General features: G+C 38.9%; 1 protein-coding gene across 2 annotated transcripts in view; it reads left to right on the forward strand.

Moving 5' to 3' along the window:
* Positions 1–8,071: 8,071 nt before the first annotated feature.
* The window catches only part of plpp3 (phospholipid phosphatase 3), a 43,187-nt gene continuing 23,853 nt past the window's right edge, over positions 8,072–27,405 (forward strand). For both annotated transcript variants that reach the window (XM_059340823.1, XM_059340822.1), the window contains exon 1: positions 8,072–8,554. In XM_059340823.1, the coding sequence (XP_059196806.1) occupies positions 8,416–8,554 (139 nt within the window). In that variant the 5' untranslated portion in view covers positions 8,072–8,415. The remainder of the gene's footprint in view (positions 8,555–27,405) is intronic.

Consider the following 27,405-nt stretch of genomic DNA (forward strand, 5'->3'; position numbering starts at 1 on the left):
CTGACCTGCCGGTATTATACGGCGCATTTACTGCTAATACTAGATTTATTATTGTTATTTTATTTTTAAATGTATTAACCTGTTGAAAAACTTTATTTTGATATTTAAATCAGAAGGATGCAAATAGAAAAGAGGCATACGATTTTTATTTAATAAATTAATGACATTGATGTGTTTTTTATTTGAAATTTGATTTTGCATGTCTGCACTATTTAGTTATATATTGTATGTTTATAAGCGTTGCTGGTTCCATATTTAATGTTAAAGCAAAACATGTTTGGTATATATTAAAAGGTTAATTTGTTCAATGTTGGCCCGCGATTTTATTCAAGTTTAAAATTTTGGCCCATTGTGTATTTGAGTTTGACACCCCTGACCTAAAGAGACTCGACCCCGTTAAACACATACTCTCTTTTACTCTCTTTTGTTTATGGTAAACACTGGAGCAGGAAAATGTAACTGTTATTCTGGACAACATATGGCGTAAAGCAGAGCCTGTGAGGCATAACCGGGACTGACAGGGCCGGTTCTAGCCCATTGGCTGCCCTAGGCGATATTGAGATTTTGCGCCCCCCCCCCCTATATGTATTATGCTGTACACTAATATTTGATACATGAACTACAGGCAAGGTAATGGTCTCAGAACATTTTTATTTTTAGAAACTTTGGAACTTTACCAACAACAACTGAATTGAAAATACGAATAAATAAATAAGAAAACACAGATCTTCATCAAATTAAGAATGGCAAAGACTGAAAATAAATAAAATGTAGACATACAAATGCAATAAAAATAAACATAAAAATGAAATTTAAATGTACATTTATATTTGATACATGAACTACATACAGGCAATATAATGGTCTCAACATTTTAATTTTTAGAAACTTTGACGAGTGACGGCACCCATGCACGTATCATATTTTATATAATATAATATTACATTTTCATTCGAAATATGGGTTGGGGCATGTTCATTTAATTCAATGAGGGTTTTATTGCCCATGCTTTTTAAAAAATGTTTCGTTAATCAATGTTGTTAAAACAAAGATGTATGCTTAAGGGCGCCACAAGGGGGCGCCCCCTGCCAATTTGGCGCCCTAGGCAGCCGCCTTGGTGGCCTGTAGGAATAACCGGCCCTGGGGACTGAGACCAATGCAGCGGCCTCTCATATCCACCCTGCACGGCGTGCGTCTCCCACCGACCCGGTGTTATGTCGAGTTTTGCACCCCAGTTAATTACCCAGATAATTAGGCCTGCTGTAATAGTCTAGACGGATTTCAGAAAAAAAGGTCTACTATAAGAAGTGAGAAGCATTTATGGGTACAAGTCAGGAACCGGCCTACCTGACATATCTCAAGGGTGCTGAGTCCCAAAAAAATGGTTCCCAAGCGAAATTTTTAGTTTTTGACCTTCTAATTTGTATATCAAATGGCCACCAAATTGCCCATCTTGCACAGTCATTGGACCATTTCCCCTTAGTTTTTTTGTAAGTAGGCAATCAAAAATGAGCAAATTAAGTTTCTGGATCTATAGTCTAGGGTCAGAGCAAGGATATGGAGGCTCAGTGCCTTTTTTATGTATACATATATGCAAAATACCAACTGGAACATTTAAAAGTGATATTGATTGAATATTTATGTCGGCCTTAAAAAACGACACAAATAATGCTTAATTTCACCTTAAAAGTTGGTATTTTGCATATATATATATATATATATATATATATAAACCTTTTTTTTTTTGATTCAGCACCCTTGAAATAAGTAAAGTAGGCCAGTTCCCGACTTGTACCCATAAATGCTCCTCACTTTCACTTTTTGGACAATTCCGTCTATAAGACACCTAGGGTGATATCAGCTACATTGGGCCACTTTTCGGTAAATCGCTTAGGACAATGACACAATACCATATATGCCTTTTCCATGTGTTTTTATGATTAATAATGACTGTTTCTGATCATTTTATGTTGAAATTATGTAATAAAATATAATTATTTAGGCCCTACAGTTCTTAAAAGGTCGGTTGTGACAACTTTTTTTGCATGAGCAGTTTCAGGTAAGATGGGCCAGTCAAACTGCAAAGGGAAACAGTCATTTATCATACATTTTAAAACACAATTGCATACAGCCACATAACATTTAAACTGCATTAGACAAATTATAGTGCCATTAAAACAAGAACAGCATAGATCAGTGAACTACTACTACTACTACTAGTGTTGGGTCCGAACACTTTGAAATGTAGTCACTTACTACATACAAATTACATGGCAATGTTTCTAATCAATCAATCAATCAACCAAATGCTATTTAAATGGCACCTTTCAGACTAATCCAGTGTAAAACAACAACAACAACAACAACAACAACAACAACAACAACAACAACAACAACACATTTTTAATAAAAAGGACATGGAGACTAATGCATGCTGAATAACAGAATATGAGTGAATAAAATTATAAAAGATAAGAGAATTAAAATAATAATTTAATATAAACCATAAAAATGTGATAATAAGATGCTAATAATAAGCATATAGTAACCCAATCCATTGGATTTGTTTAAAATAATAGGTAATCTAATCTGAATACTTTTGGATTACCTGGATTGAAAATATTGCACAAAAAAAAACAGACACACCCCAAAAAATTTGAGTTCCAAAAAATATAATTTTGTCTCTTTATACATCTTAAAACATGTTCACTGCAAATACAATTTCATTTTGCACATGCAGAATTTACAGCTGGCCCAATAAAATTACACAAAATTGAACAGAAGCTTACTGGCAAAAGCTACACAGTGGCTCATAAAGTTGGAATAAAATGTTGTTTTTTACCTCTTTCCATGAAATGATTGTGACAATGTGATTTGTTCTTGACAGATAAAGGGCATATCTTTTCAAACTTTATTAATCAATCTCTTCCAAACAATGAAAATGAAACCACAATAAACAGAGGATTGGGTCTGAAAACAAAATTATTCCAACTTTATGGGAGACCCTGTATTTGTATGCCGTTCATTTTAAGTTTATTTATCTATCCATACACCATCAATAACACAAACAACAACAAACAGTTATAATTTATAAAACTGAATGATAATAATAATAATAATAATAACAATTGATGTAATAAAGTCATCCCTGACAATGTAAATATATTCTTCTCTATTCATACTTCACATTTCTTTTCAAATGTCAACAGGACTAATTGCAGTTTCTTATTTTAACAATCTCATTACATAATCCAAATGAGCTGACATGTAATCCTCTAATACCGAACCTGAACTAGGACAGGTCTGATTCACCCTACCGATGTAATTAGAGTAGCCTAACTTGCTGTTACCCGCACGTTAATTACATTTGTTGATGCTTTGGGTTATAAATAGTAGGTGATCAGAGCCATATATCATTAGACTGGTCCTTCTAAGAGACAGCACCCACTTTTAGTGAAATGTGGAATAAAATGTTAAAAGAAGAGAAATACATGATTGAGTTCCTGTTGTGTTTGGGTTTGCATCCATAGAGCAGCTATTCTCAACCTTGGGGTCAGGACCTCAATTGGGGTCACGAGATGATTTCTGGGGGTCGCCAAATCATTTTGTAAGTCAGCTCTGTCTCCACATGAACTGTGTTCATGTGTTAATGTATTTTAGTCTTTTTGGTCACTTAATGTCTTTTTTTGGGTGATTTTGTGTTAATGTATTTTAGTCTTTTTGGTCACTTAATGTCTTTTTTTTGGGTCAATTTGTGTGTGTTTTTTTGTCATTTTGTGTCTTTTTTAACCTTTTTGTGGTCATTTTGTGTCTTTTTTGGTCATTTTGTGTCTTTTTTTGATCATTTTGTGGTGAATTTGTGTCTTTTTTGGTCATTTTGTTTCTTTTTTGGGTCATTTTGTGTGTGTTTTTTTGTCATTTTGTGTCTTTTTTGGTCATTTTGTGTCTTTTTTAACCTTTTTGTGGTCATTTCGTGTCTTTTTTGGTCATTTTGTGTCTTTTTTTGATCATTTTGTGGTGAATTTGTGTCTTTTTTGGTCATTTTGTTTCTTTTTTGGGTCATTTTGTGTGTGTTTTTTTGTCATTTTGTGTCTTTTTTGGTCATTTTGTGTCTTTTTTAACCTTTTTGTGGTCATTTTGTGTCTTTTTTGGTCATTTTGTGTCTTTTTTTTTTATCATTTTGTGGTCAATTTGTGTCTTTTTTGGTCATTTTGTTTCTTTTTTGGGTGATCTGAAGTGTCCACTATATCTTTAGCTATGGATTATCAAACCGGTCTGTCTGCTCAGTCATAGTTTTATTGTTATTCTCACAAATAGGTGCATCTGGTATTGTTTACATCTTCACTGTGGTCATATCACACACAGTGCCACTTATTGTGTTGGCCTATATTTCTACCACATCAGTCCCAGATGTTTTAAAAAAAAAAACCAAATTAATCAATATTATTATCTTTATTATTATATTATCTAAAAGCATCGAATTGTTGACATTTTATGTAGCTGAACAGGCTGGTGGAAATTAGGTTGAAAAAGTTAAACTCATGGATGAGTTATAATTAACAAAATTGACTGTGAGTTTTTCATATCTGACCACTAGATGGCAGTGTAGGTTATGTTTCATTTATAGATCTCCAGGAAGCTCTTGAAGCTGCTCCTGATGCTGACTTGTGTAAAAGGCTTGAAAAGCATCTGTGATGCTGGCACATGAATGTTTTCCTAACAAAGTCAGAAAAGAAGCATGAAATCCTGCGCCTTTAAATTGTAAATTGTAGGTTGGAACTAAGGACATTTTCCCAAGCAGGCCCACTCTACTACAATTTTGCTGCACTTTTTATTTTATTCTACTTTATACTTCTACTCTACTACATCTCACAGGTAAATATTGTAGCTACTTTTACAACACTATAGTTGTCTGACAGTATAGTTAGTAGTTTCTTTGCATATTTACATTGTTAATACAAGTTTTAAGTCAACTAATACATAATATATATGATATGGGTTAAGGTTGGGGTTATCATTATAGATTAAGACAGGAGTTCCCAAATTCTCCCAAATAGCATTAGCTCATACACACAGGGCCCCTTTTTTGCTAGATGTCTTTAAAAATGCTTTAAAAGCAGTTTTGTGGAAGGCACAGACCATTACCAGGCCAACAGACAGCTTATGATGTGATGAATTATGTTTTCACATACAGGCAATCAGAAGATATGCATGACAAATAAAATGTTAATATCTTATATATCATCATAAATTATTATTGTTAGTAATTTTATTTATTTATTTATTTATTTATTTATTTATTTATTTATTTATTCATTTATTTATTTAGCATTTCCCCTCTTCTTTTGCTGCCCTGGTGGCCCCGGCCTCCACTTTAAAATAATTGCATCAATCAAACCCAGCAATATATAAAGTAACTCAGCTAAGCTCCACCTTTTCCAGCTGCAATATTCAAATATATAATTCTGAAATGGGCCAATCTGCATAATTACTACACTTTTTGATACTTTAAGTATATATTTATGCCAGTACTTTCAAACTTATTTAAATAAATACATTTAAAAATGCAGGACTTTGACTAAACAAAGTATTTCTACAAAGTGGTATTGGTATTTTTACTTGAGTAACATATCTGGGTATTTCTTACACCACAGCTGACCAGAGCATTTAAAATTCCTACTGATGAGCAGTGGTGAAAAAGTAACTAAGTACATTTACTCAAGTACTGTACTTAAGTATAATTTTGAGGTACTTGTACTTTACTCAAGTATTTCCACATTTGTAATGTCATACTTCTACTCCACTACATTTTGAGGCAAATATTGTACTTTTTACTCCACTACATTTAGCTGACAGCTTTAGTTAGTCTCAGATAATCAGATAATATATTTGGAATATTTAAAACAATCTGAGTGTGGCCATTCTGTATAAAGATTATTTTACTTTGATACTTTAAGTACATTTTGATGCTGATACTTGTTGTACTGCTGTACTTCTACTTAAGTACGTTTTGAATGCAGGACTTTTACTTGTAGTGGAGTGATTTCACAGTGTGGTATTAGTACTTTTACTTAAGTAATACATAAGTAATCTGAATGCTTCTTTCAACACTGCTGATAAGTATGTTTGAAAGACAAATTTAGAACTTAACCCTCTGGAGTCCATCTATTTATTGAAAATACTGTTGAGAAAAAGGAGCCATGCATGTGATGTAAGGACAGACTGAAAGATGCTAAACAGAGACAGAAATGAATACATAGGACAGGGATAGGCAACTGGAGGCTCGGGGGGCGCCTACGGCCCGCACCCTCACTTGAAGTGGCCCTCAGTACAACTACATGCATTTGAGAATGAAATCAAAAGTGCAATTACTTCTTGCAATTAATGTTGGTCTGCTGTTCTTGCATTGAAAAAAAAAAGAAATCACAGTAAGTGGTTATTTTTTATTTGCTTCAAACCTTTTGTATTCCTATTTATACTGCTATACATGCATTTTAGCATGAAATATGTTAATTTACTGCACTGTAAACATATGTAAAATTGCAGTTTCATCATATCTGGTGAAGTGCACTGTCCTATATGTGGCCCTGTGGTAGTGTCTATGAAAAATTGTGGCCCCCTCCAGCATTTAAGTTGCCCATCCCTGACATAGGAAGTTGACAAATATGAACCAAAATCTCCTGGACTCTGAAACGCTCTATCAGTTGTTGTTTTTTAACAATATTTTTTTTATAAATTTTTCACTTTCACAAGTAAAGGATGGTTACATAATATAGTTCACAGAAATAAATAGCAAAACAAATAAACAAGTAAACAAAAAACAAACAAAAACATCAGCTCAGATCAGTATAAATAATACTTGGGGTTACAGTAATAATGTGTAGTCAAGAAATTCCCTGCAGCATGATATTAGAGACATCAGGCTCTACATAATTCAAATAGGGTTCCCACACTTTATAGAATTGGTCTGTTTTTGAATGCAATATATATGTAAGGTATTCTAATGGCACTAGATCAAATACCACTCTTTGCCAGCTTTTAACAGTTGGTACTTTTTCATTAATCCACTGCAATCAAATATTCTTCCTCGCTGCATAGGTAAGAATACAATACAACCTCATATTATGTTTAGATGTTAAGCGCCGGCTTGGGAGACCCAGTATGAGAGACACAGGGTCCATCTCAAGTTCTAAGCCCAATATCTTCTCTATTTCAGATAATACAGTAAACCAGTACACAGTGGTGGAAAGTAACTAAGTACATTTACTCTAGTACTGTACTTAAGTGCAATTTTGAGGTACTTTTACATTATTTGAGTATTTCTATTTCATGTGACTTTATACTTCTACTCCACTACATTTTTAGGCAAATATTGTACTTTTTACTCCACTACATTTAGCTGCCAGCTTTAGTTACTTTTCAGGTCAAAATGTAACATAGAAACTTAAAAAATTTAAAGTCATGAGACATTTTTTTAAAAGTTAAACCTCACAACAGTATATTAAGTGGTTAAAATCAGCCCCATTTAAAAAAAATCAAAGCACTACTTGCATAAATGCATCAAACAAATAATCTAATTATATATTAGATAATACATTACAATGAGTGGGGGCGTGCTGCATAACGAGTACTTTTACTTTTGATACTTTAAGTACATTTTGATGCTGATACTTTTGTACTTTTACTTCAGTAAGTTTTGAATGCAGGACTTTTACTTGTAGTAGAGTCATTTCACAGTGTGGTATTAGTACTTTTACTTAAGTAAAGGATCTGAATACTTGTCCCACCACTGCCAGTACACTTGCAGTTTTGAACATGACCAAAAACAATGAGCTAGAGTACCAATGTCTATCTACGCTCTATCAGTTCAGTGCGCATGTACTACCGTCCCTGACCACCGGGGGCGCTGTGTCCCCGCGCTGCTCTCCGCGCCCTGCTGGTCACCAGCAGTCTGAGAAAGTTTTCCATGCAGGCAGGGATGGAGGTGATTACCCACCGCTAGCAGAGGGAAGAGGGCTGAGCCTTGAAGCTGCTGGGGGAACTTGAAGAGAGCAGGGGGAGGAGGAGGAGAAGAAGGATTGATATAACAAGAGCGACTATCGATGCGCAGCACAATTCTCACTCACTCCAAGTCTTTGAAGCAAGAGCGAACCAGGGGAGCGGGCTTTCCATTCATTTACACTTTTCTGTCTTGAGTCCGCGGCGCGGGTATCGTTCACCACATTTTTTTTTTTTGTAAAAGTGAACACGAGACACCCGCAGATCTGAAACTTTACGAGACCTCCGAGTTTGGGGACTTTGCTTCCCAGTTGAATTGCATGACATTTGTTTTAAGGACTTTTAAGAGCCTGACAGACTTTCTTCACCTACCGCGTAGTAGTGTGGGATTTTTGAGCTGAAACTGGGACTTCTCAAATGCAAAAGTACATGTATGAGAAAGCAATGGCCCAAGAGACAAGGAACGGAGGAACCTCTACGTTAAATAACAACAATGGTGTTGACAACAGTAAGAAGAAGCTGCTAATAGCGCTCGACATCTTCTGTCTTCTACTTGGTAAGTTTATGAATAAGTTTGTTACAGTTTGAATTGTTTTACTTTTTGTGTTTTTTTGCCTCACATCAGCTGATTTGCGCTACAACTTCAAACTCTGAACCCACACACAAAAACAAAACAGCAGGAACAATAAACAGGTTAAACACAACCCGCGCTTTCTAATGATTGGCAGTAAAAGTCTTATCGTTTTAAAAGTGTTGCCTGTTATCTGTCACCATAAGACAACTTAATCTGCAACATCCCCTTATCACCCAGTCCAACACACCACCCCATGCTGCTGGAGCGCGGCACAAAACACTGACAACACTCAACTTTTAAGGCTTTTATTTTGTTAAAAATACACAGTTTATGATTTAAAACCTCATGACATGCATCTTTACAAAATATGCTCGTATTTCAGTCAATAGAAGAGACACTGTGACACTCTGACTGACACGTGTAACTCTCAGCTGAGGCAGCAAGATGAAAATGTTGTCATCACATAATGTATTGATCATTTCAGAGTCCACAGAGCATCAGTGGGGCCGATCGGTGCCTGGGGAATGAATGTTTTGAAGTGTTGTAACCTGCTCTTTTACTGGCCTTTAAATAGCCCGTGACACCCCTCCTGTGCCCTCATAACCTTGTTCATATGACCCTAAACCTTCCAGAGGTGCCATTCCAGCTAGAGCAGTCAAGATGTAGAAATTAAATGTAATAATCGAAGAGTAAATGATTAAACTGTCATCTTTCCTGCTCTGATTGGCTCCAACAGGGAGTTTGTGCGTTTACTTGTTATTCTGCCTGCGTCCAGATTCACTGTGCAGTGTGTTTGTGTGTTGCTTTGATAGCCGGTTTGTTTTTGGCCGTTGTCACTGTAGCCCAGTCCTTTTTAGTTTCTAGCTCCAGCGGCCCCCCTTTCTCTCCTCTTTGTTTTCAATCCCTCCGTCTCCCCTTTCTCTCTTTTAGAAAAGGATTATGGGAGTTGCGCTTAACTTCTACACATTCTCTCCCAGAACCCTGCAAATCCCTGGCCAGCTGCCCCCTGATCACTCCACTTCAAATTACTTTCTCTCTCTCTGGCTCTCGAGCAAGCCCTCTTTCTGCCTCTCTGTCCAGAGGACTGCGTGGAATAATTGCTTAAGCATGTGTTGTGGCAGGGGAATGCCTCTCCAAATCGAACAGAGAGCGATGGAGAGGCAGGACGCGTGGCTGACCAGGCATTAGAGGAGCAGGTGGGAGCCACACCAACAGCTTTATATGCAGAAGCATCAACCAATGTAACAAAATATGCGATATCGCCACACAGGAACAGGATTTTTTATTACTCAGGATGTTACAAATGGTGCACATTAACTCAGATCTGCTTGACAGAAGTTTTTCCACTGGGTTTATATTGGTTTACTCATTAAAGAACCTCAGGCAGAGATACACTGTTTCATCTGCACCCATATAAAATGTAGATGAGCTTTGAGCACATGTGGAGTGAATTTCCTGCATAAACCAACTTCCTTCACTGGTAAGAGCTCCTCTCTGCCATGTAAGGCAAACGCACACACACACACACACACACACACACATATGCATGTAAACACACAGATACACACAATGGTCACACAGAATCTCCTTTGTCATGCTAAACACAATCTGGCTGCTCTGTGGTGATTGGTTGGCCCACTTTAGTGGTTTGGTTGGGGGGGGGGGGTTACAGTGGGTGGAGGGAGGGTTAAAAGAGAAGGAGAAAGGGGGGCTATCAGGGGGTCCTGGACCAGGAATGCGGGTGTGTAGAGGGCTCGGAAGAATGCCCTGTGTGCACATCAGAAAAGGGGAGTGTACACTATAGTGGTTAATGCATAAATATCTCGTTACCTTTAATTAGTTCCTATCTGCCAGCTGGTGCTAAACACACACACAGTGCAGGGACACCTTTCTTTAGGGTGCTCAAAAGTCACACAGCCTCGGGGAAGACTAATGATTCTGTTTGCACAAAGCACATCTGAGGCCATCTCTAATCACAAAATAAAAAAGTCCTTATGTGGCTTCTGCTAAACAAGGCTAATGATGCATAAACACAGCAGGATCAGAATGGTGATTATATACATACACACACACACACACACACACAGTCTGGGCCAGCGCTCAGCTGCTCAGACCAGAGTTACAGCGTACGATTTTGGCAGCTGAGCCCAAGAATCATTTGCTGATTTCACCTTGGCTCGGGTTCCGCTCTTACTGAGCAGCGAAGTTGATTTTGCGACGCTATAAGGAGCACACACACACACACACACACACACACACACAAATGGCATACACTCACTATAAATACACAAACGCCCCCGCAGACTGAGTTTCATTCTTCTCTTTTTCTGTGTCTCACATGTGCTCCAGAACACACCGGTCGAAAGTGGATGTTTATTGTGAAAACACTTTGTGAAGCAACAGCCACTTTAGCCGTAAGGAAAGCATACCACTGAGAGTAACCTCACCTAAACCCAGATTAAGTTTTACACAATGCAAAGGAGATTATACATTGTGTTTTACAATGCATTGTTGTCTGTCTGGGTTTGGAAACTGCCTTGGAAGCCTATAGAATGCTAACTTTTAGCCATTGTGTTTTCAAGGTTAGTAATATGCACGAATTTGAATATAGTCCATGAAAAATGCAGAAATAAAGTGTCATTAAAGATTCATTGCTGTACATTTAGATGTGATGATGAAGGCTTTGAAAGTTTTGGTTTAGGTGCTTAAATTTAACTGTTAAAAGCTGTACAAACACTGAATATAAATATAAAGTGGCGTCATTGACTTTCAGTCATGTCGGCTGATTTAAAAGCTCTACAAAGTCTGTCTGGGTGCAGCTTTAGTGACCAACCCCTCATATTTATGAGGCACAAGATTGCCTTTTTCCATCCGCTTCTCCGATTTCTCGTTATCCGCTCTGATCTGCGATACAGTCAGGTGTTCAGTGACGTGATTTTCCACGAGCGACAGACGCAGAGTTTGTTATTAGCGGCGTGGAGGAGAGTCACCTTTTGGCCTCCGGGGAACCTGCTTCATAACTGGCCCTGGTGCATTAACCCTATATGGCTCTCACACAACTCCTGCCTCTCCATTAGCTGCTATAGCATTACAGCAGTCAGTCACACAGCCCCTCATTAAAGCTGGAGAGGTTTAACCTCTACCTCTCCAGGCCTCAGCCACTTCAATCCTGAGCCGCTCTACAAATATTTTCCAGAATTTCTCAAATTCTTCATCTGGCTGCAGCGCTTTGGCCAAAGACTCTTGATGTGACATCTGGTGCAATTTTGGGAGTGAGTGAACCAGGGGGCACGGTGTGTATGTGTGTGTGTGTGTGTGTGTGTGTATGTATGTGTGTGTATGTGCATAGTGGTGCTCAGGAAAGGGTGGGAAACGGAAAGGTAGTGTCGGTCGGAGGTAGGTGTGGTTGTGAAATGAAATCCTGTCCTTTTTTTTTTTTTTTGCTTCACAGCCCATTTCCATTCTTTCCCCCCTTCCTTCCCTCTCTGTTGCCTCTCCACTTGTCTCTCCTATTCTTAACCGGCTTTGCACTGATGCAGAGAAATGGCATGAAAACACTTTGGTGGCCAAATACTTAAACTCAATGAGATGTGGTTAGTTTAGTGTACGGGTTGTCTGCCTGACAACAAGATAAGCAGTTTTTGCCAAGTGTCTAGCACAAAACTGTAATCAAACAGCAAGTGGGGGAGGCCCCTCACACACCAACCCAAACACAGGCTCCAACCCAAAGCTGCCAACCTTAATCTGAGGGCAAATACTCTCAGTAGTTGTGCATGAGTCTGTCTGTTCAGGGGCTGGAGCTGGCTGAGAAAAGAAATGCTCTGGACTCTAGATGCCAAAAGAGAGAAGAAGAGATCGGATTAAGTGGGGGAAAACCTGCCAAGTCTGCTCTGTGAAGCATCACTAATTTGGGGGCAGTCAACAAAACAGATCCAGGGTTTTTAGAAAGTCCTGAAAGTTTGGAAAATGTTTATATGTTTTTTTCAAGGTTAGGATTATGCTTCAATTTGAATATACTTCTTGAAAAATGCCCAATTTTCAACATCATCTACTGTTTTACCTACACAATCACTCGTGAACCAAAAACTTTTCATATTTGACAAAACGGGTTGCCAGGTTTGCATTGGGCAACCATTTGGACTCATTACTCAATCAGTCAATTTTTCATGCTTTTTTCATGCTGAATGACGTTTTTCAAAGAAAATAATGAACACATGTTCTAATCTCTTAATTTAAAGTGGTGCTTTTTCATAATTCTTTGTGTACAGATAAACTTAACAGATCAACTAATCAATTATTTGACAAAATCTTGAGTGTTCGTCGGCTAAGAATGTCGGCGACAGCCCTATTTAAATATCAGCTGTTTGCTGTTGGGTAGGTTCACTTTATTTCTGGAAAAGATAGGGGTAATTTACAGTAATCCTTTGAGATTAACGTCTGAGTTTAACTACGCTGTGTAGTTATCAAGCTACAATTGCATGGTATCTTAATTTCTCAAAATATAAGGTGACTAAAAATAGCAACCATATTTTCAGTTCTTGCAACCAAAATTGGATGCCTGCCACTTTTAAAACTCAGTGTTTAACGCTCTGAGACAATCTTGTTGGAGCTTGATAAATGCCTGACTTTTATTCTGAAAAAGCTGTACGAACCCCGTAGATCACTTTCTACTTTAGCCCAGAAGGCATCTATTCTATTGAAGACTTGTATTGATGTTGTTTGCATTATCTATGTCCCACTATTGATGCTCTCCATCAGTCTATTCTTCTGTTTGTCTCATAAGGTCAAAGGTCAGGCAGAAAAGAGCCTGATATACAATAAGTGCCTGCAGTGCTCTCTGTATGACATTTCCTGCACTCGCACTGAGCCGAGGGCTCAAAGCAGACATTCAATGGACACGCACAATATATATAACACGTAACGTCAGTCCCAAGATCCAGATCTGACAATAGCGTATGGTATTTATGGCGTGATTACATCACTGTGTGTATGCCTTTGTGTTATCTGCGGCTTCAGGCGGCGGCCTGTGGTGGGCTGTGGTGTGTGTTTATGTTATGGCTGCAGGACGAGGCGAGGTTAGGGCTCTTAAGAAGGTGAGGGAGGTCCTCTGGCAGGAACCATCATTGGATTATGTAATAAGATAAAGATCACTAGATGCTCATGACAACAGTCGTGGCCAAAGGGCGACTCGTCCTTGATGCATGCACGTACTAGGGTTGTCAAAAGTATCGATACTAAAACGTTGTATCCGGATACGATACTCATTTTCAAAAGTATCGATAGTTTACTGTTATGTGTGTAAAGCATAGCCAAGGAAGGAACACTTAAGTTAAGTTTTTTTTTCATTTTTTTTTTTTCAAGCTTGCCTAATATTGTGCACAGCATACAACCTCAAAATATTAATTGTTATTGTTTATTGTATTTATTTATTTTTTGCACTACCTCAGACCTGAAGCTTGTTATCATGGTTCCAGTTTCTTTTTGCACAACTGTTTTTTATTCTAAATATTTAACCTGTGGTTCTGTTAATCTTTACAAGTTGCATTTTTCTTGTTAATAAAAATATTTCTGTTAAATTTTGGGGTCTTCGTTTTTATCCTTGTGGTATCAAAAACGGTATCGAGTAATAATAATAATAATAATAATAAGCTTTATTTGTATAGCACTTTTCTTAACAAAGTTACAAAGTGCTTTACAGGCAAGAAATAAAAACATAGTGGACAACACTACCAACAAAGCAAAGTAAAGTGCAATGCAGACAAGTTGGAATCTCAAATGTCAAAACATAGAAAGTGGCACGAGCTGGGTGAGAAAACAACAACCAAGAGATTAAGTAGTTAAAAAGGCTTTGCGATAAAAGAAAGTTTTCATTAGGGATTTAAAAGAAACTAGTGATGTAGCCTGTCTGACCTCAAGGGGTAGAGAGTTCCAGAGTATCGAATATTTTCCTGAGTATCGGTATCGAGTTGAAAATCTTAGTATCGTGACAACCCTAGCACGTACATCTTACACTGAAAAAAGAACCAACTTAATTGAATTGTTTCATTTGGTAACACCTAAATGAATGAAGTTCTTTAAAATTAATGTAAAATCAATTGTGTTAATCTAACTTATTGAATTCATTTTAAAGAACTTCATTCATTTAGGTGTTACCAAATGAAACAATTCAATTAAGTTGGTTCAACTATTTTCTTTTTTCAGTGTAGTGTGCATTTTTCTGCATATTCTGGTAGTGTTGGCATTGCGGCCGGCCCGTCACTGTGTCACGTTTCTGCTGGTGCATGAGCTAAATGACAAACCCCTGGGGTTTATGTCTGCACAGGGCTGCCATTAGAGGTGTGTGGGTGTGAGTATATGCGTGTGTGTGTCTCATGGGGTTTATGAGGGCGAGGGAGCGCCCAGAGCTGTCATTAGATGGGCTCTATGGCCTGCAGGGTGAAACAGTTTGTGCATATGTATGTCTGCAATGCGCGTGTGGGGAGCATGTGTGAGGCATCTGTGGCTGTGTGTGTTTGTGTGTGTGTGTGTGTGTGTGTGTGTGTGTGTGTGTGTGTCCCATGTGGTTCCCGTGGGCAAGCCAAAGGCATCAGGTCGACTGATGTGACTGTGTCTCTTTATGCTGGTATACAAACCAGACACATTCATCTCCTTTAACCCATCCTAGCAAACAATTAAATTGCACAATAAAAGACAATAGATGAACAACAGCTTGTAGTTTACACTCTTACAATAATAGTGCAGTAAAGCTTCTCCTGTCTCTCTGCACTCTCTGTCTGTGATTATATCCCTCTTAGGTAAACACCATCAAAGTGCTTATTTAGATATAGCAGGATTACTGGGCTGCACCCGGCCATAAACTTTTGTTAGCAGTCATTCTTCCATGTGTTTAAACTGAGCTTTCAGCGGGTGTTGTAAATGAATATTTTGTGGATTTTTTTTTTTGTGGGTTGTGAACTCGTTCATAAACGGCAGATTGTCCATGACGCCCGACTTGAGGTTCCTCATTCCCACACAGCTGTCTTTCTTGAATCTTATGAATTAGCACTTGGTCACTCTACATGGTTAAAGGGATTATTGTTTGAAAACACAACATTCAAACTTAGCCCCTCCTCCTATAGCATATCAGTAGCTTTTGGTATCAGCATATATGTTATGTTGTCTGATATGGGCAGATTTGAAAACTTTTTTTTCACAATATATAATGCAAAAAACGATGCTTGAGGGCATTAGAAATAGTGTTATATTTTTAATTTATTTTTAAAAAAAATCTTAATTTAAATGATCAGCAATTCACTTACACTGAACCTACAGTTCTGATGTTAATTTAGCTATTTATTGAGTTTTTATTCTTTCTTTTTTTCAGTTTTCATCTCTAGAATTGGCAATGTTATATGTTGTATGTATATTTTGTAACTGTAATAATGATAAATATTCTTTGAGGACATTTTGTTTAGGAAAGCAGCGTTCTGAGTACCTTTGCTAAGTTATAGTGGCACAAAATCCAGATAGAAAAGGTATATTTGGAGTTTTATTCACTGCCGCCATATCTGTTACCTGTTTAAAGTTTTCCTGTTTAAAATTGGTGCCGGTCTCAAAAACATGTATAGACTTTACATTTAAAATTTCTGCATAGTACACCTTTAAATGACATGGGGTACTCCTTTCTAATAGGGTTGTCATGATACTAAAATTTTCAACTCGATACTGATACTCAGGAAAATATTCGATACTCCATACCATTTTCGATAGCACAAGGATAAAAACAAAGACCCCAAAATTTAACAGAAATATTTTTATTAACAAGACAAATGCAACATGTAAAAATTGACAGAACCACAGGTTAAATATTTATAATAAAAAACAGTTGTGCAAAAAGAAACTGCAACTATGATAACAAGCTTCAGATACTCAATACTTTTGAAAATGAGTATTGTATCCGAATACAACGTTTTAATATCAATACTTTTTTGAGCATCGATACTTTTGACAACCCTCCTTTCTAAAGGTAACAACAGCTTAAAAGACGAACAACAATGCCACTGGTGTAAAATGTAAATGAGAGCAGCAGCAGCATGATCTAAACAGCAGCGCTTCATCACAGCCAGCAGGCCGAGAGCTGCATTATTCCATCTCTCTGTTCCACCACACTGTCCTCGCTCGGGCCTCCTCCCTGCTGTTACACAGGCCCCTCTGTCTGTCACTTTCTCTTACTACATTTGCCCACTGCAATCCTCTGTATCTGTGTGTGTGTGTGCACATGCTGTGCGCATCCAGAGATGGGGGGTTGGGGGTCAGGGAGATTTCACTGTTTCACTGAGAACAATACCCCTTTTGATGCATCTCAGCGCTCTTTGTCTCGTTAACGAGCACCAATAGGCCGGTGGCAGACAGAAGGAGGATGAAATGGAGGGAGGGAAAAAAGTGAATGAGGTAGAGATGAGAGAGTGAGAGACCCTCCTCGCCGGGCACTCAAGGCCGTTTTTATTATCTGTCAGTGGTTTATAACTGGTGCTGCTTTTAGCAGTATTGTTGACTGGATTGTGGGCTGCAGTGCTTATCTGCTCAGCTGGGCCCAGCGCTGCGTACTAATCAGCTCAGCATCTTTATTGGCACGGGCCTTATCTGTGCTGCAGCCACTGGGCCCTATCCTGTTTACATACAGAGACTGAAGAGGCTCCCTGCAATACCAAACATCATGCAGAACATTCACACTGTTGCTCCGATTTAGCACCTATTGTCTTCAGATACCTACGATGTGTGCGGGATGTTTAAGGAGCAGATGAGGGGAAGGAGTGCAAGAAAAGGAGGAATGTAGTAAGAACATTATCCAGACGGAGGTGTCAGGTTTCAAAGAGAGCCCTCTTCTCCACAGCCGGGCTTTTGTCCCAGGGGGTAATAATGCCATTATGGCAACAACAGAGAAACGCCCAGCCAGCCAGCCAGCCAGCCAGCAACCAGCCAGAGAGCCTGATCTGGCCCCTGGGCGCTGCTCAAGTTTCCCCCTTCACTGGAGCAGCTGTGCGTTCATCTTCCTCTTAGAAATGACAGTGCAGCCGAGCGTTAAGAGACGTCTTGATGAGCTGTGACTGATCTTTTGAAAAGACATTATAAATGTCCGCTAATTGCTAATGTGGACAAAAGTTGATTTCAGTGTCTTCTGATAAGATAAGATGTACCTACAAGCCAACAGCAGCACTCAGAGGCTGCCCTCGCAGGTGCCTGCTGCTGAAAGTCCCCTAGAGAGTGTCCCACCAGATGCCTGTGTGTAAAAAGGGCATTTATTCCTGTGAATAAAATCTCTCTGAGTAAGCACATGCTTCAGCCAGCGGCCCCCCGGTCGCTGCAGCATTCACACAGAGGGGGGAAAAAGGACAGGGATTCACTCTGTGCACCACTCTGCTGACCTCAGCCACTCCTGTGTGTGTGTGTGTGTGTGTGTGTGTGTGTGTGTGTGTGTGTGTGTTTGTGTGCTTTGTACATGTGTGCGACACATCAGCAGCTTGTGGAAACAAAGAGCTGATATCTAGGGCCAAACATCTGTATATGGGTGCACATGTGTTCTGTTCATGCAAATGTATATTTTCCTAAACAGTGATTAGGCGTATGGATAGAGCCTGGGTGGTTTTTATAGAGCACCGTTTGTTTATTTGGATTGCGAGAGCATTTTTTAAAGGCAGTTGTGGTCGACAACTTAAAAATGTTTGAGAAAGGCTTTGCTGAAGTTGCCAGCGCAACCACAGTAATCCACTCTAGCACCCACATAGCCACACACACACACACACATAGGCACACACTGTCACAGATAGAATAGGCAGTGTTACAGTGACATGTGCTCCTGTACGCTACACTATAATCCTACAGTACATCTATGTCACATCCTTCACCTTTGACCCTTGGCCCTGTAGCTACTTCCAGGACCTGTGGTGAACCTCAGCTAACCTATGCACTCTGTTCCCAAATGTCTGGAAGGCCACACATACTCATGGCTTTAGTGACCCACAGATAAAGGGGAACTGTGTGGCCTGACAGCACTGTGTAGTGTTGGATGTGTGACAAATTTCTAAACATCCAAGGCATCTGCCTGGCAGGCTGTATTTAAAACCCCGGAGGTCACAGCCGTGTTTTAGCTGAATGCTGATGAGTGAGTGTGCGCCCTCTAAGATATATATTAAGACTGAGGTTGAGGATGAAAGTACAAGCTAATTTGGAGGAATTACTGTTGAGATAATGCATAATGTATTCAAGTCAAGTCAAGTCAAATGTATTTATATAGCGCATTTACAGACGGCTGAGCCGCACCAAAGTGCTTCACATAAAAGTGCAAAAAGTGCAATAAAATACAGAATTGACAAAGGTAAAAAGAGACTAAACTAAACAAAACAAAACAAACAAACAAACAAAAAAAACACTTTAATTGTATTAACCCATTGGAGCCCGCAACAGAAATATTACATTTTCCTTTTGATGGAAGTGTTCTCTGGACTTGCCGAAATTGATCAAACTATTTGGATGAAAGTGAGTTTTTTTTATCATACTATAGTATGTTTTTGCAATAGACTCCAGCAGCCATAGTACTCAAAGACTAAATAAAGTATGATAAGAAAGAACTAAAAAATCTTCTTCTTTAAGAATAACTAACTGAGCCCAACTGTCAATAACCAAAATAACATTTAGTCAACGGCATATTCATGTGACACATCAGATAAACATCAATGAATTAGCATATGTCGGTCAATACCAATGTTGGGCTGATATATAGGTGCATCCCTACTTATATACATATACTGTATGTATTAGGGCTACGGCTAACAATCAGGTTCATGCTCAATTCATCTGTTGATAAATTCTTGATCTATAAAACTGCAAAAAATAGTGAAAAATGTCCACCCCAGTTTCTGAAAGTCTAGTTGGGTGTCTTGTTTTGTCAGTCAAGGCCCTAAATTATCAAGTTTAATGTGATAAGAAGGAAATTTCCATGTTTGAGAGGCTGAAAACAGCATTTCTGCCATTTTTGCATCATTAATTTAACAGTAACAAATATCAAAATAGTTGGTGAATCCACTAATTGATCAGTCGAATAGTCGCTGCAGCTCTAGCATAACATCCAGTATAGTGTCTCCAAACCTTCAGGATATTTTTCTGCCCATTCACTGTTGCCACGGTGCCAGCTCCCTGCTCACCTGGCCTCGCTCTGGCAGAACAATGTCCAGCAACAAGTGGATCTGGCTCCGAGCCACTCATTCTCTCTGATCCCTTGCTCTTATCAGATACACTCAAACAGCACACACGCTCTCACTGTTCACACACACAAAGCTAATCTTTCTCACACACACACTGCAATTACACTGTGACTTGTTGCCAGAGGAGGGCATTTATCCAAATTAATGGACTAGAGAGCTGCGCTAATGCAAACAAAGACACTCTCTCTGTCTTTCTCTCTCTCTCTCTCTCTCTACACACACACACACACACACACACACACACACACACACACACATGCACAAAATGCTTAGTTTTAGTTTAGTTTTTATTAGTTTTAGTGTTAGTTTTAGTTTTTTTGTAATGGGGTAATTGTTGGGTGGGAGATTAAAAAAATTTGCCTTATCCATCTTCATTATGTATGAAAAAAGTTGACAAAGACGAAAATGAAGAACATTTTCACTATAATTTTAGTTAGTTTTGTAACCACACAATACAGTTTCAGTTAATTATCATTATCATGTAACCTTTAACCCTTAAAACAAAGTCTGAAATCTCAAAAAAGCCTTTAAAGAAGTGAGGACTGGCCGAAATGTCCTCACTCTGTTGGTTAAAAACGTGTTCTGGTCCTCACTATGTAGGAAATAGAAGAACACACACACACACACACACACACACACAGAGTCACACACATATCAAATAACTACAACACAATATCTATGCTGACTTCTTTTTAGTGGTGCAGGCCTCTTCAGATTGTCCTTTAGCCACATAGGTTATGTTGCAGGGTGTGTGGAGCATGAACTGTTAGAAGTATGTCAAAAGTTCTCTCCAGAGACTGTGGATGGCCTGAAACAGACAAGTGAAGGTAATGGATCTGTACTAATGTTGTTATAACAACACACACACGGATCAGGTTGTTTCATGGTTTGAATGTCTGTTCAGATGTTCAGATGGATTGTCATGTAAAGGATTAAAGGACGGGAATACACTTTTGTTATGCACATTGTTGGTTTTGTTCAACTTACAGTCCCAAACCCAAAGATATCACCTTTCCAATGATATATAACTGAGAAAAGAACAACACTCTCACTTCTGGGAATATGGACACAGAATTTCTTTTTAAATAGATAACTGAAAAGATAATTCCATATCGAAGCAGTTCACAATATATTCTGTTGGTTGAGTAATTGTCTCATAAATAATGCTGGTATCTGTACTTCAAGGTATCGACCGACATAATCAAGTAGTATTGAAACTTCTCCAGTCAAATACTTGCAATTAATCAATTTTCTACCCAGATATAAAAAAAAAACTCAACTATTTTTATGTTATTGCTTGCAGCCAATCACCACACACGCCGTAGTGTGTAGAAATATTTCAAAAAGGGCATTAAACTCCATTTTTGTCAGGATCACTTTAAGAGGACTGGTATGGTTTAGTCATTTTTTTAAAATGATACCCAGCCCTAAATGTAAAACGCATTCAGATTGTTTTTGCTGCAACATCTTGTTTTTTTTTTTATTTAAACCAACGTTTCAAATGTTTTCGTAACACAAGCAGCCATACAAGAATTTGGTACCAGAAATTAGGTTTGATAAATGTTCATGGTCATGCTCTGAGCCACCGTCTGTGAGAAAAACCATAGAAGAAGAGAAGACAAAGTCTGATTGATTGACTGGCCAGTGTTTGGCGTCAAGTCCCCCCTCAGCCTCCTCCGCCCTCTTTAACCTTCCCCCTGAATTCCTGGTCCCACTCCTCCTTGTCAGGACGGGTCACATGGTGTGCTTGAGAGACAGGAGGAGGAAATCCTCCATTAGAGCAGACCACAATACCTCTTCCTCTGCCCCGCTCCGCCTCCCATTCACCTCTCACACTGACTCCTGACAGTCCGGCTCGCTCACCATAATCACGATATCATTCTAATTCTGCTCCTGAAAGCCATGAAAGCCCATTAAAATGTCAATAGAGACGCAGAGAGAGAGTCATGGGAGAACGAGAAGCTCACCACTACGGTCTCTGGGGACACGCAGGTGTAGCTCTACAGGGACATTAGTGCCATGTCAAGGGAATTAACCTTCTGTGCCTGAGCTGCCTTAAGAATAGCTATTGTTTCCTGTTCTGGCAAGTACAGTCGGTCTTAGATCGCTGATCCTAAACCTGCAGGACAGACGAACTTTGGACTCGATATTAATGAGTTCTGGTGAAATGCATGAAAATGCAAATCTTTGCAAATTCTATCTGTGCAGCCAGCTGATAAAAACACACTTTTCTTTCCTTTATCTCTGTGGAAATGCTGACTTAGTCGTGGTAGTCTTGCTAATCTTGGAGCTAACTCGCTATACCAAATTTAACCTCTAAAGCCAATCAAACCGGCGCCGGCTGGATAATCTCTCTCACACAAACAAACGCGTGCATGCCATGCACACACACACACACACACACACACACACACACACACACACACACATACAGGCTATGTATACAAAAATATGCGCACAAACATGCATGCAAACTATATATAAACACAAAAACATGCTTTTCTGCCATAATTTCTATGGCATGCAACATGTGAGTGGATTTACAGGAATATATAAGTACAGCACGCACAGAGGCCTCGCCGTGACCTCTGCATCAACCAAAGAAATACCTCTCTCTCTCTTCTTCTATTCACATTCTCTCTCTCTCTATCTGACCTGTGGTAAGTGGTGTTTAGTGGTCTGCAGCAGTTCTCCTGGTAGACTCAAAGAGAGAAATGCATGACAGGATCTGATAAGACAAATAGAACTGTTCCCCCAAACTCGCCAAGCCACCCACTTCGGATGTGTGTGTTTTCTCTCCTGCTGCATTCTTCATATTTCTTCTCTTTCTTCTTTTCTCCATTGAGATTTTTTCTTTAGGCTCCAGTTGTTCTCAGACGCCTGTTTTTTTGCGTTTAAAAGCGGCTCAGTGGCTCGATAGCTCGCAGGGCTCATTGGCTCTAAAAGCTCAGAACACAAAACTTCTGCAGCATGGCAACAACTCAACTCAACTTTATTTATACAACACCTGTAATACAAACATGCATGGTAACATTTTAAATTCAGACCAAAAAATTGAATAAAAAGAGTATACATTGCACTACAAATTAACACAATCAATAAAAGCCAGTAACATAAAATATATAAACATGAGGGAAGATTTTTTTATTTTTTTTTAAAACAATGGTTAAAACTTAAACAGAGGCTATAAAATTACTCAAAAAAGGGCCTTTAATTTTGACCCGTTTCAAATGTTTTTATTTCAGATATTTGGTGTCCTATATATAACTGCCATAAACAAACATGATTAAAAAAAAAAAAACAAGTGTTGGCTACAAAGGACATAGACTTGGATGATGATTTTTACTTTATGCTTTATAAACAAACAAACAAAAATAGGTCAATTTTAAACCAGGCTGACAAAAGTTGAACAATCACCGGGAAGACAGTAAAAAGGTTAAAAATACAGAGAGAGAGCTTGCCATTCTAATTTCCAAAGACACAGTTTACTTTATGGGACACAGAAGGAACATTAAACAGAGAATTGGTGGAGGATCTAACTGACCAAAACACATTGAAACAATGGGTGAAAAATAGTTTGACGTGATGTGAAATTGTTCATTTCCTTTCCTCGGTGTCAGCAGGTTACACTGTAAAAAATATTCTGTTCAATTTATGGTAAAATACCAGCAGCAGTGGTTGCCAGAACTTCACTGTAAAAAATAGTGAGTGGGTTTTCTACTAAACTAAATTTAAATGTAAATATCAGCAAAAAATGTAATTTAGACTAAATATTCCCGTTATTTTTAGGGTAATTGTGTCATTCATCCACACATCATGGCATTTCTCTCATAAATTTACATGAAAATGTTATATTTTTACAGCAAAACGGTGTGTTTCCTAAAGGTAATGACAGTAAAAGTAAAAGTTTTGTGCTATTCTTTGATTTACGGTATTTAAAAGTGTCTACTACGGTGTTATACAATTTTAAATTTCAAGCCCGATTTCCGATGTAATTTGACAGTGTTTTACTGTCATTTCTACAAACATTTTTTACAGTGTAAGTAATAGGGTTGTCACGATTCTAAAATGTTCAACTCGATACCGATACTCAGGAAAATATTCGATACTCGATACCATTTTCGATACCACAAGGATAAAAACAAAGACCCCAAAATGTAACAGAAATATTTTTATTAACAAGAAAAATGCAACATGTAAAAATGAACAGAACCACAGGTTAAATATTTATAATAAAAAACAGTTGTGCAAAAATAAACTGCAACTATGATGACAAGCTTCAGGTCTGAGGTAGTGCACAAAAAAGAAAAATACAATAAACAATAACATTTAGAACAATATTTTCGGCTTTGTATGTTGCTGTTTGGTTGCAGGTCGACTTTTCTCTGCTTCATTCTGGGACTTTAAGAGAGAAAATAACACTTTTCAGTCACCAACATTTATGTAAACTTATTAACTCTATGCTTATGTATACTGACACTGTGTATACTGGGGGTATCGATACTTTTGAAAATGAGTATCGTATCCGGATACAACTTTTTAGTATCAATACTTTTTTGAGTATCGATAGTTTTGACAACCCTAATAAGTAAAGTAGGACTGGTGCTTCTCCATCCATAGTGAGTGTTTGAGAATCCCAGGCGTCCCTGAATGTGACTGACCTCATGACAGAGCTTGTAAAATAGTTGTTTTTTAATTCACTGATGCACCGCAGGCCTTTGCCAACAGCCCGGCCCACCTCTTTCTCTTTCTCCCCTTTCTTTTTTTATCTCTCCGTCCTGTGACACTCCCCCTCCTCTCTCTTCCTCTCTCTCTGGGTCAGCGGGCCCTGTGAAGGTCAGCCGCTCTTTATCCCATCGCCATTAAACAGGTCATATTTCTTCACACGGCCGTTTGCAGACGAGGCTGCTCTGGCTGGAGCTGCAGTGAGCTTTAGCCTGTGCTGAGAGGTTCATGGACTGATTGTGGTATGCCCACATACCAGGCTGTTTTCTGGGAGATGACATGGGGGGTTTAGTACAAAACAGCTTGGCATTTCGAGCCTGGACAGAGAGGCTTTCATAAATTCTCAATTGATAGTGTCGAAGTGCTCAATCGTTCCTTCTCACTTTCTGTCTTTCAGCTGGTTAGCTCTTGAGTTTCCCATGGCGTTCTAAGATCCGTTTATCCTTTAAGCACCAGTTTGCTGTGTGTGTTTGTCTGTGTGTGCTTGTGTGCGTGCGTGTGTGTGTGTGTGTGTGTTCTTGTACTTCCTACATAGTGAGGACCAGAACATGTTTTTAACCAACTGAGTGAGGACATTTTTGCAAAGTGAGGACATTTCGGCCGGTCCTCACTTCTTTAAAGGCTTTTTTGAGATTTCAGACTTTGTTTTAAGGGTTAAAGGTTACATGATAATGATAATTAACTGAAACTGTACTGTGTGGTTACAAAACTAGCTAAGATTATAGTGACATTTTTCATCTTTGTCAACTTTTTCATACATAATGAAGATGGATAAGGCAAATAAATAAGGCAAATATTACTAGCAAAATTTACTGTGACCTCTTTTAATCTCCCACCCAACAAATACCCCATTATAAAAAACTAAAACTAATAAAAACTAAACTAAAACAAAGCACCCCCCCACACACACAACAAAAAAATACTAAACTAAAACTAGCAAACTCACTCTAAAAACCATATAAAACTAACAGAATTTGAAAACAAAAATTCACAACAAGATTAAAACAGAGGGCCCTCACAAAGATAGAAGTACAAGAATGTGTGTGTGTGTGTGTGTGTGTGTGTGTGTGTGTGTGTGTGTTTCCCATGTCTGTTAAGCCCATGACCTCCTTTCACTTCACCTCATTAACATATGAATCCCCCCCTCCACAAGTAGGCCAAAGTGGAGGGAGACGGAGAAAAGGAGGGAAGGAGAAGGAGGAGAAAATGGAAAAGCGGAGCAGAGATTGGCACGAGAGAAAGCATGATCAGAGTTGTTTTCCCCAGCTAAGTGTTTACCCAACACAACTCATTCTGCACATGGACTTCACAGGTGTGTTTAAGGTGTAAACTGTGCATAAGTTCAACCAGGCATTAATACGTTTAAAGACAGAAAACACATATTGCCCCAGTGTGGACAGGCTCAGCAAAGCTCAGCCTGCCTGTTGTGTGGACAGTGTGGTTCTCACTCACCACCAGAGCCCGGCCCGGCCCGGCCCGGCCCTGTGTGGGCCCACCAGCAGCCTGTCCAGCCTGCTGTTTGTGCAGGTGTCTGCTGCAGTGACCAGCCCATCTGCTGCCCTCTACCAACCACTGCAGAGAGAGAGAGGAGAGAGAGAGAGAGAGAGAGAGAGAGGAGGAGAGAGAGAGTGAGAGGAGAGAGGAGAGAGAGAGAGAGAGAGAGGAGAGGAGAGAGAGAAGAGAGAGAGAGAGAGAGAGGAGAGAGAGAGGAGAGAGAGAGAGAGAGAGAGGAGAACGAGAGAGAGAGAGAGAGGAGGGAGAGAGAGAGAGAGACGAGAGAGAGAGAGACAGAGACAGAGACAGAGACAGAGACAGAGACAGAGACAGAGACAGAGAGAGAGACAGAGAGAGAGAGAGAGAGTGAGACCGCTTTGATCACACTGAAACAACAAAACAATAAAAAATTCCTAAAAGTTTTCATGCCATATTTTTATTTATTTATTTATTTATTTGCACTATAAGAAAAGACAATTACAAAAATCAGAAATTAAACAAGAATAGTAAGTGCGGGAGAGGTTAAAAAACCTTATATAGTCTTATAAAAAGCACCTCCCAAGAAATATACAAAAGTTAAATACCATTTAATCTTAATTTAATAAATTTACCACAGCTGGAAAGTCCTAAAAAAAGCATGAAAGTTGCACCTTGAAATGCTAGAAAAGTGCTTAAAGTTGACTTTAAAAAAAGTGTAGAAACCTTAAAATTAGCAGTTGGCAAAAACCCCCTCAACCTACAGATCCATTCAGCAGTTGCTCGGGAGCTTTAGATCATATTGTGTGATCTTTGTCAGCAGGGTATCCCCAGTTGTAATGGAAACTTTAGTTTTTAAGCCTTCTTGTGTTGAAAGTTGAGTTTTAAAGTTCATTCTGACCTTTAAACTGAAAAAAGAGACAGCTATTAAAAATCCCTGTGGTGCAAAACCACACCATAGCATATTTATGTAAAAAAGATGAATCAAATGAAGCAAATTTCCCCCTATTCAGCCTATAGTGTTGACATGGACTTGTTGACACCTGAGACAACACTTTCTTCTTTCAAGTGGGAGCAGCCGTCACAGTGTGGACGTTACAGAGCCTGTGAGAACCTTGAGTGTGTGTCCACAAGAATGCATAAATACGTGTGTTTTGAGATCTTCATGTGAATGTGAACGGTTACTGGTGTGTTTTTCTGAACCGAGCGGTAACGCGATCTCCGTCTCCCGTCACTGGTGAGACAACAGCCGCGGTTCTCGGCCGCATTAGGAACATTCACGAGTGGATTTCTGACTTTGACCCAAATGTCAAACTGCCTGTGATGTGAGCTAACCGCATGGACCGCATGTGGGAGCAGTTTCTGTGCAGTCTGATGTTGAATGTATATGTTGGTGTG

Source organism: Centropristis striata, chromosome 9 (assembly GCF_030273125.1).
Source record: "Centropristis striata isolate RG_2023a ecotype Rhode Island chromosome 9, C.striata_1.0, whole genome shotgun sequence".
NCBI lineage: Eukaryota > Metazoa > Chordata > Actinopteri > Perciformes > Serranidae > Centropristis > Centropristis striata.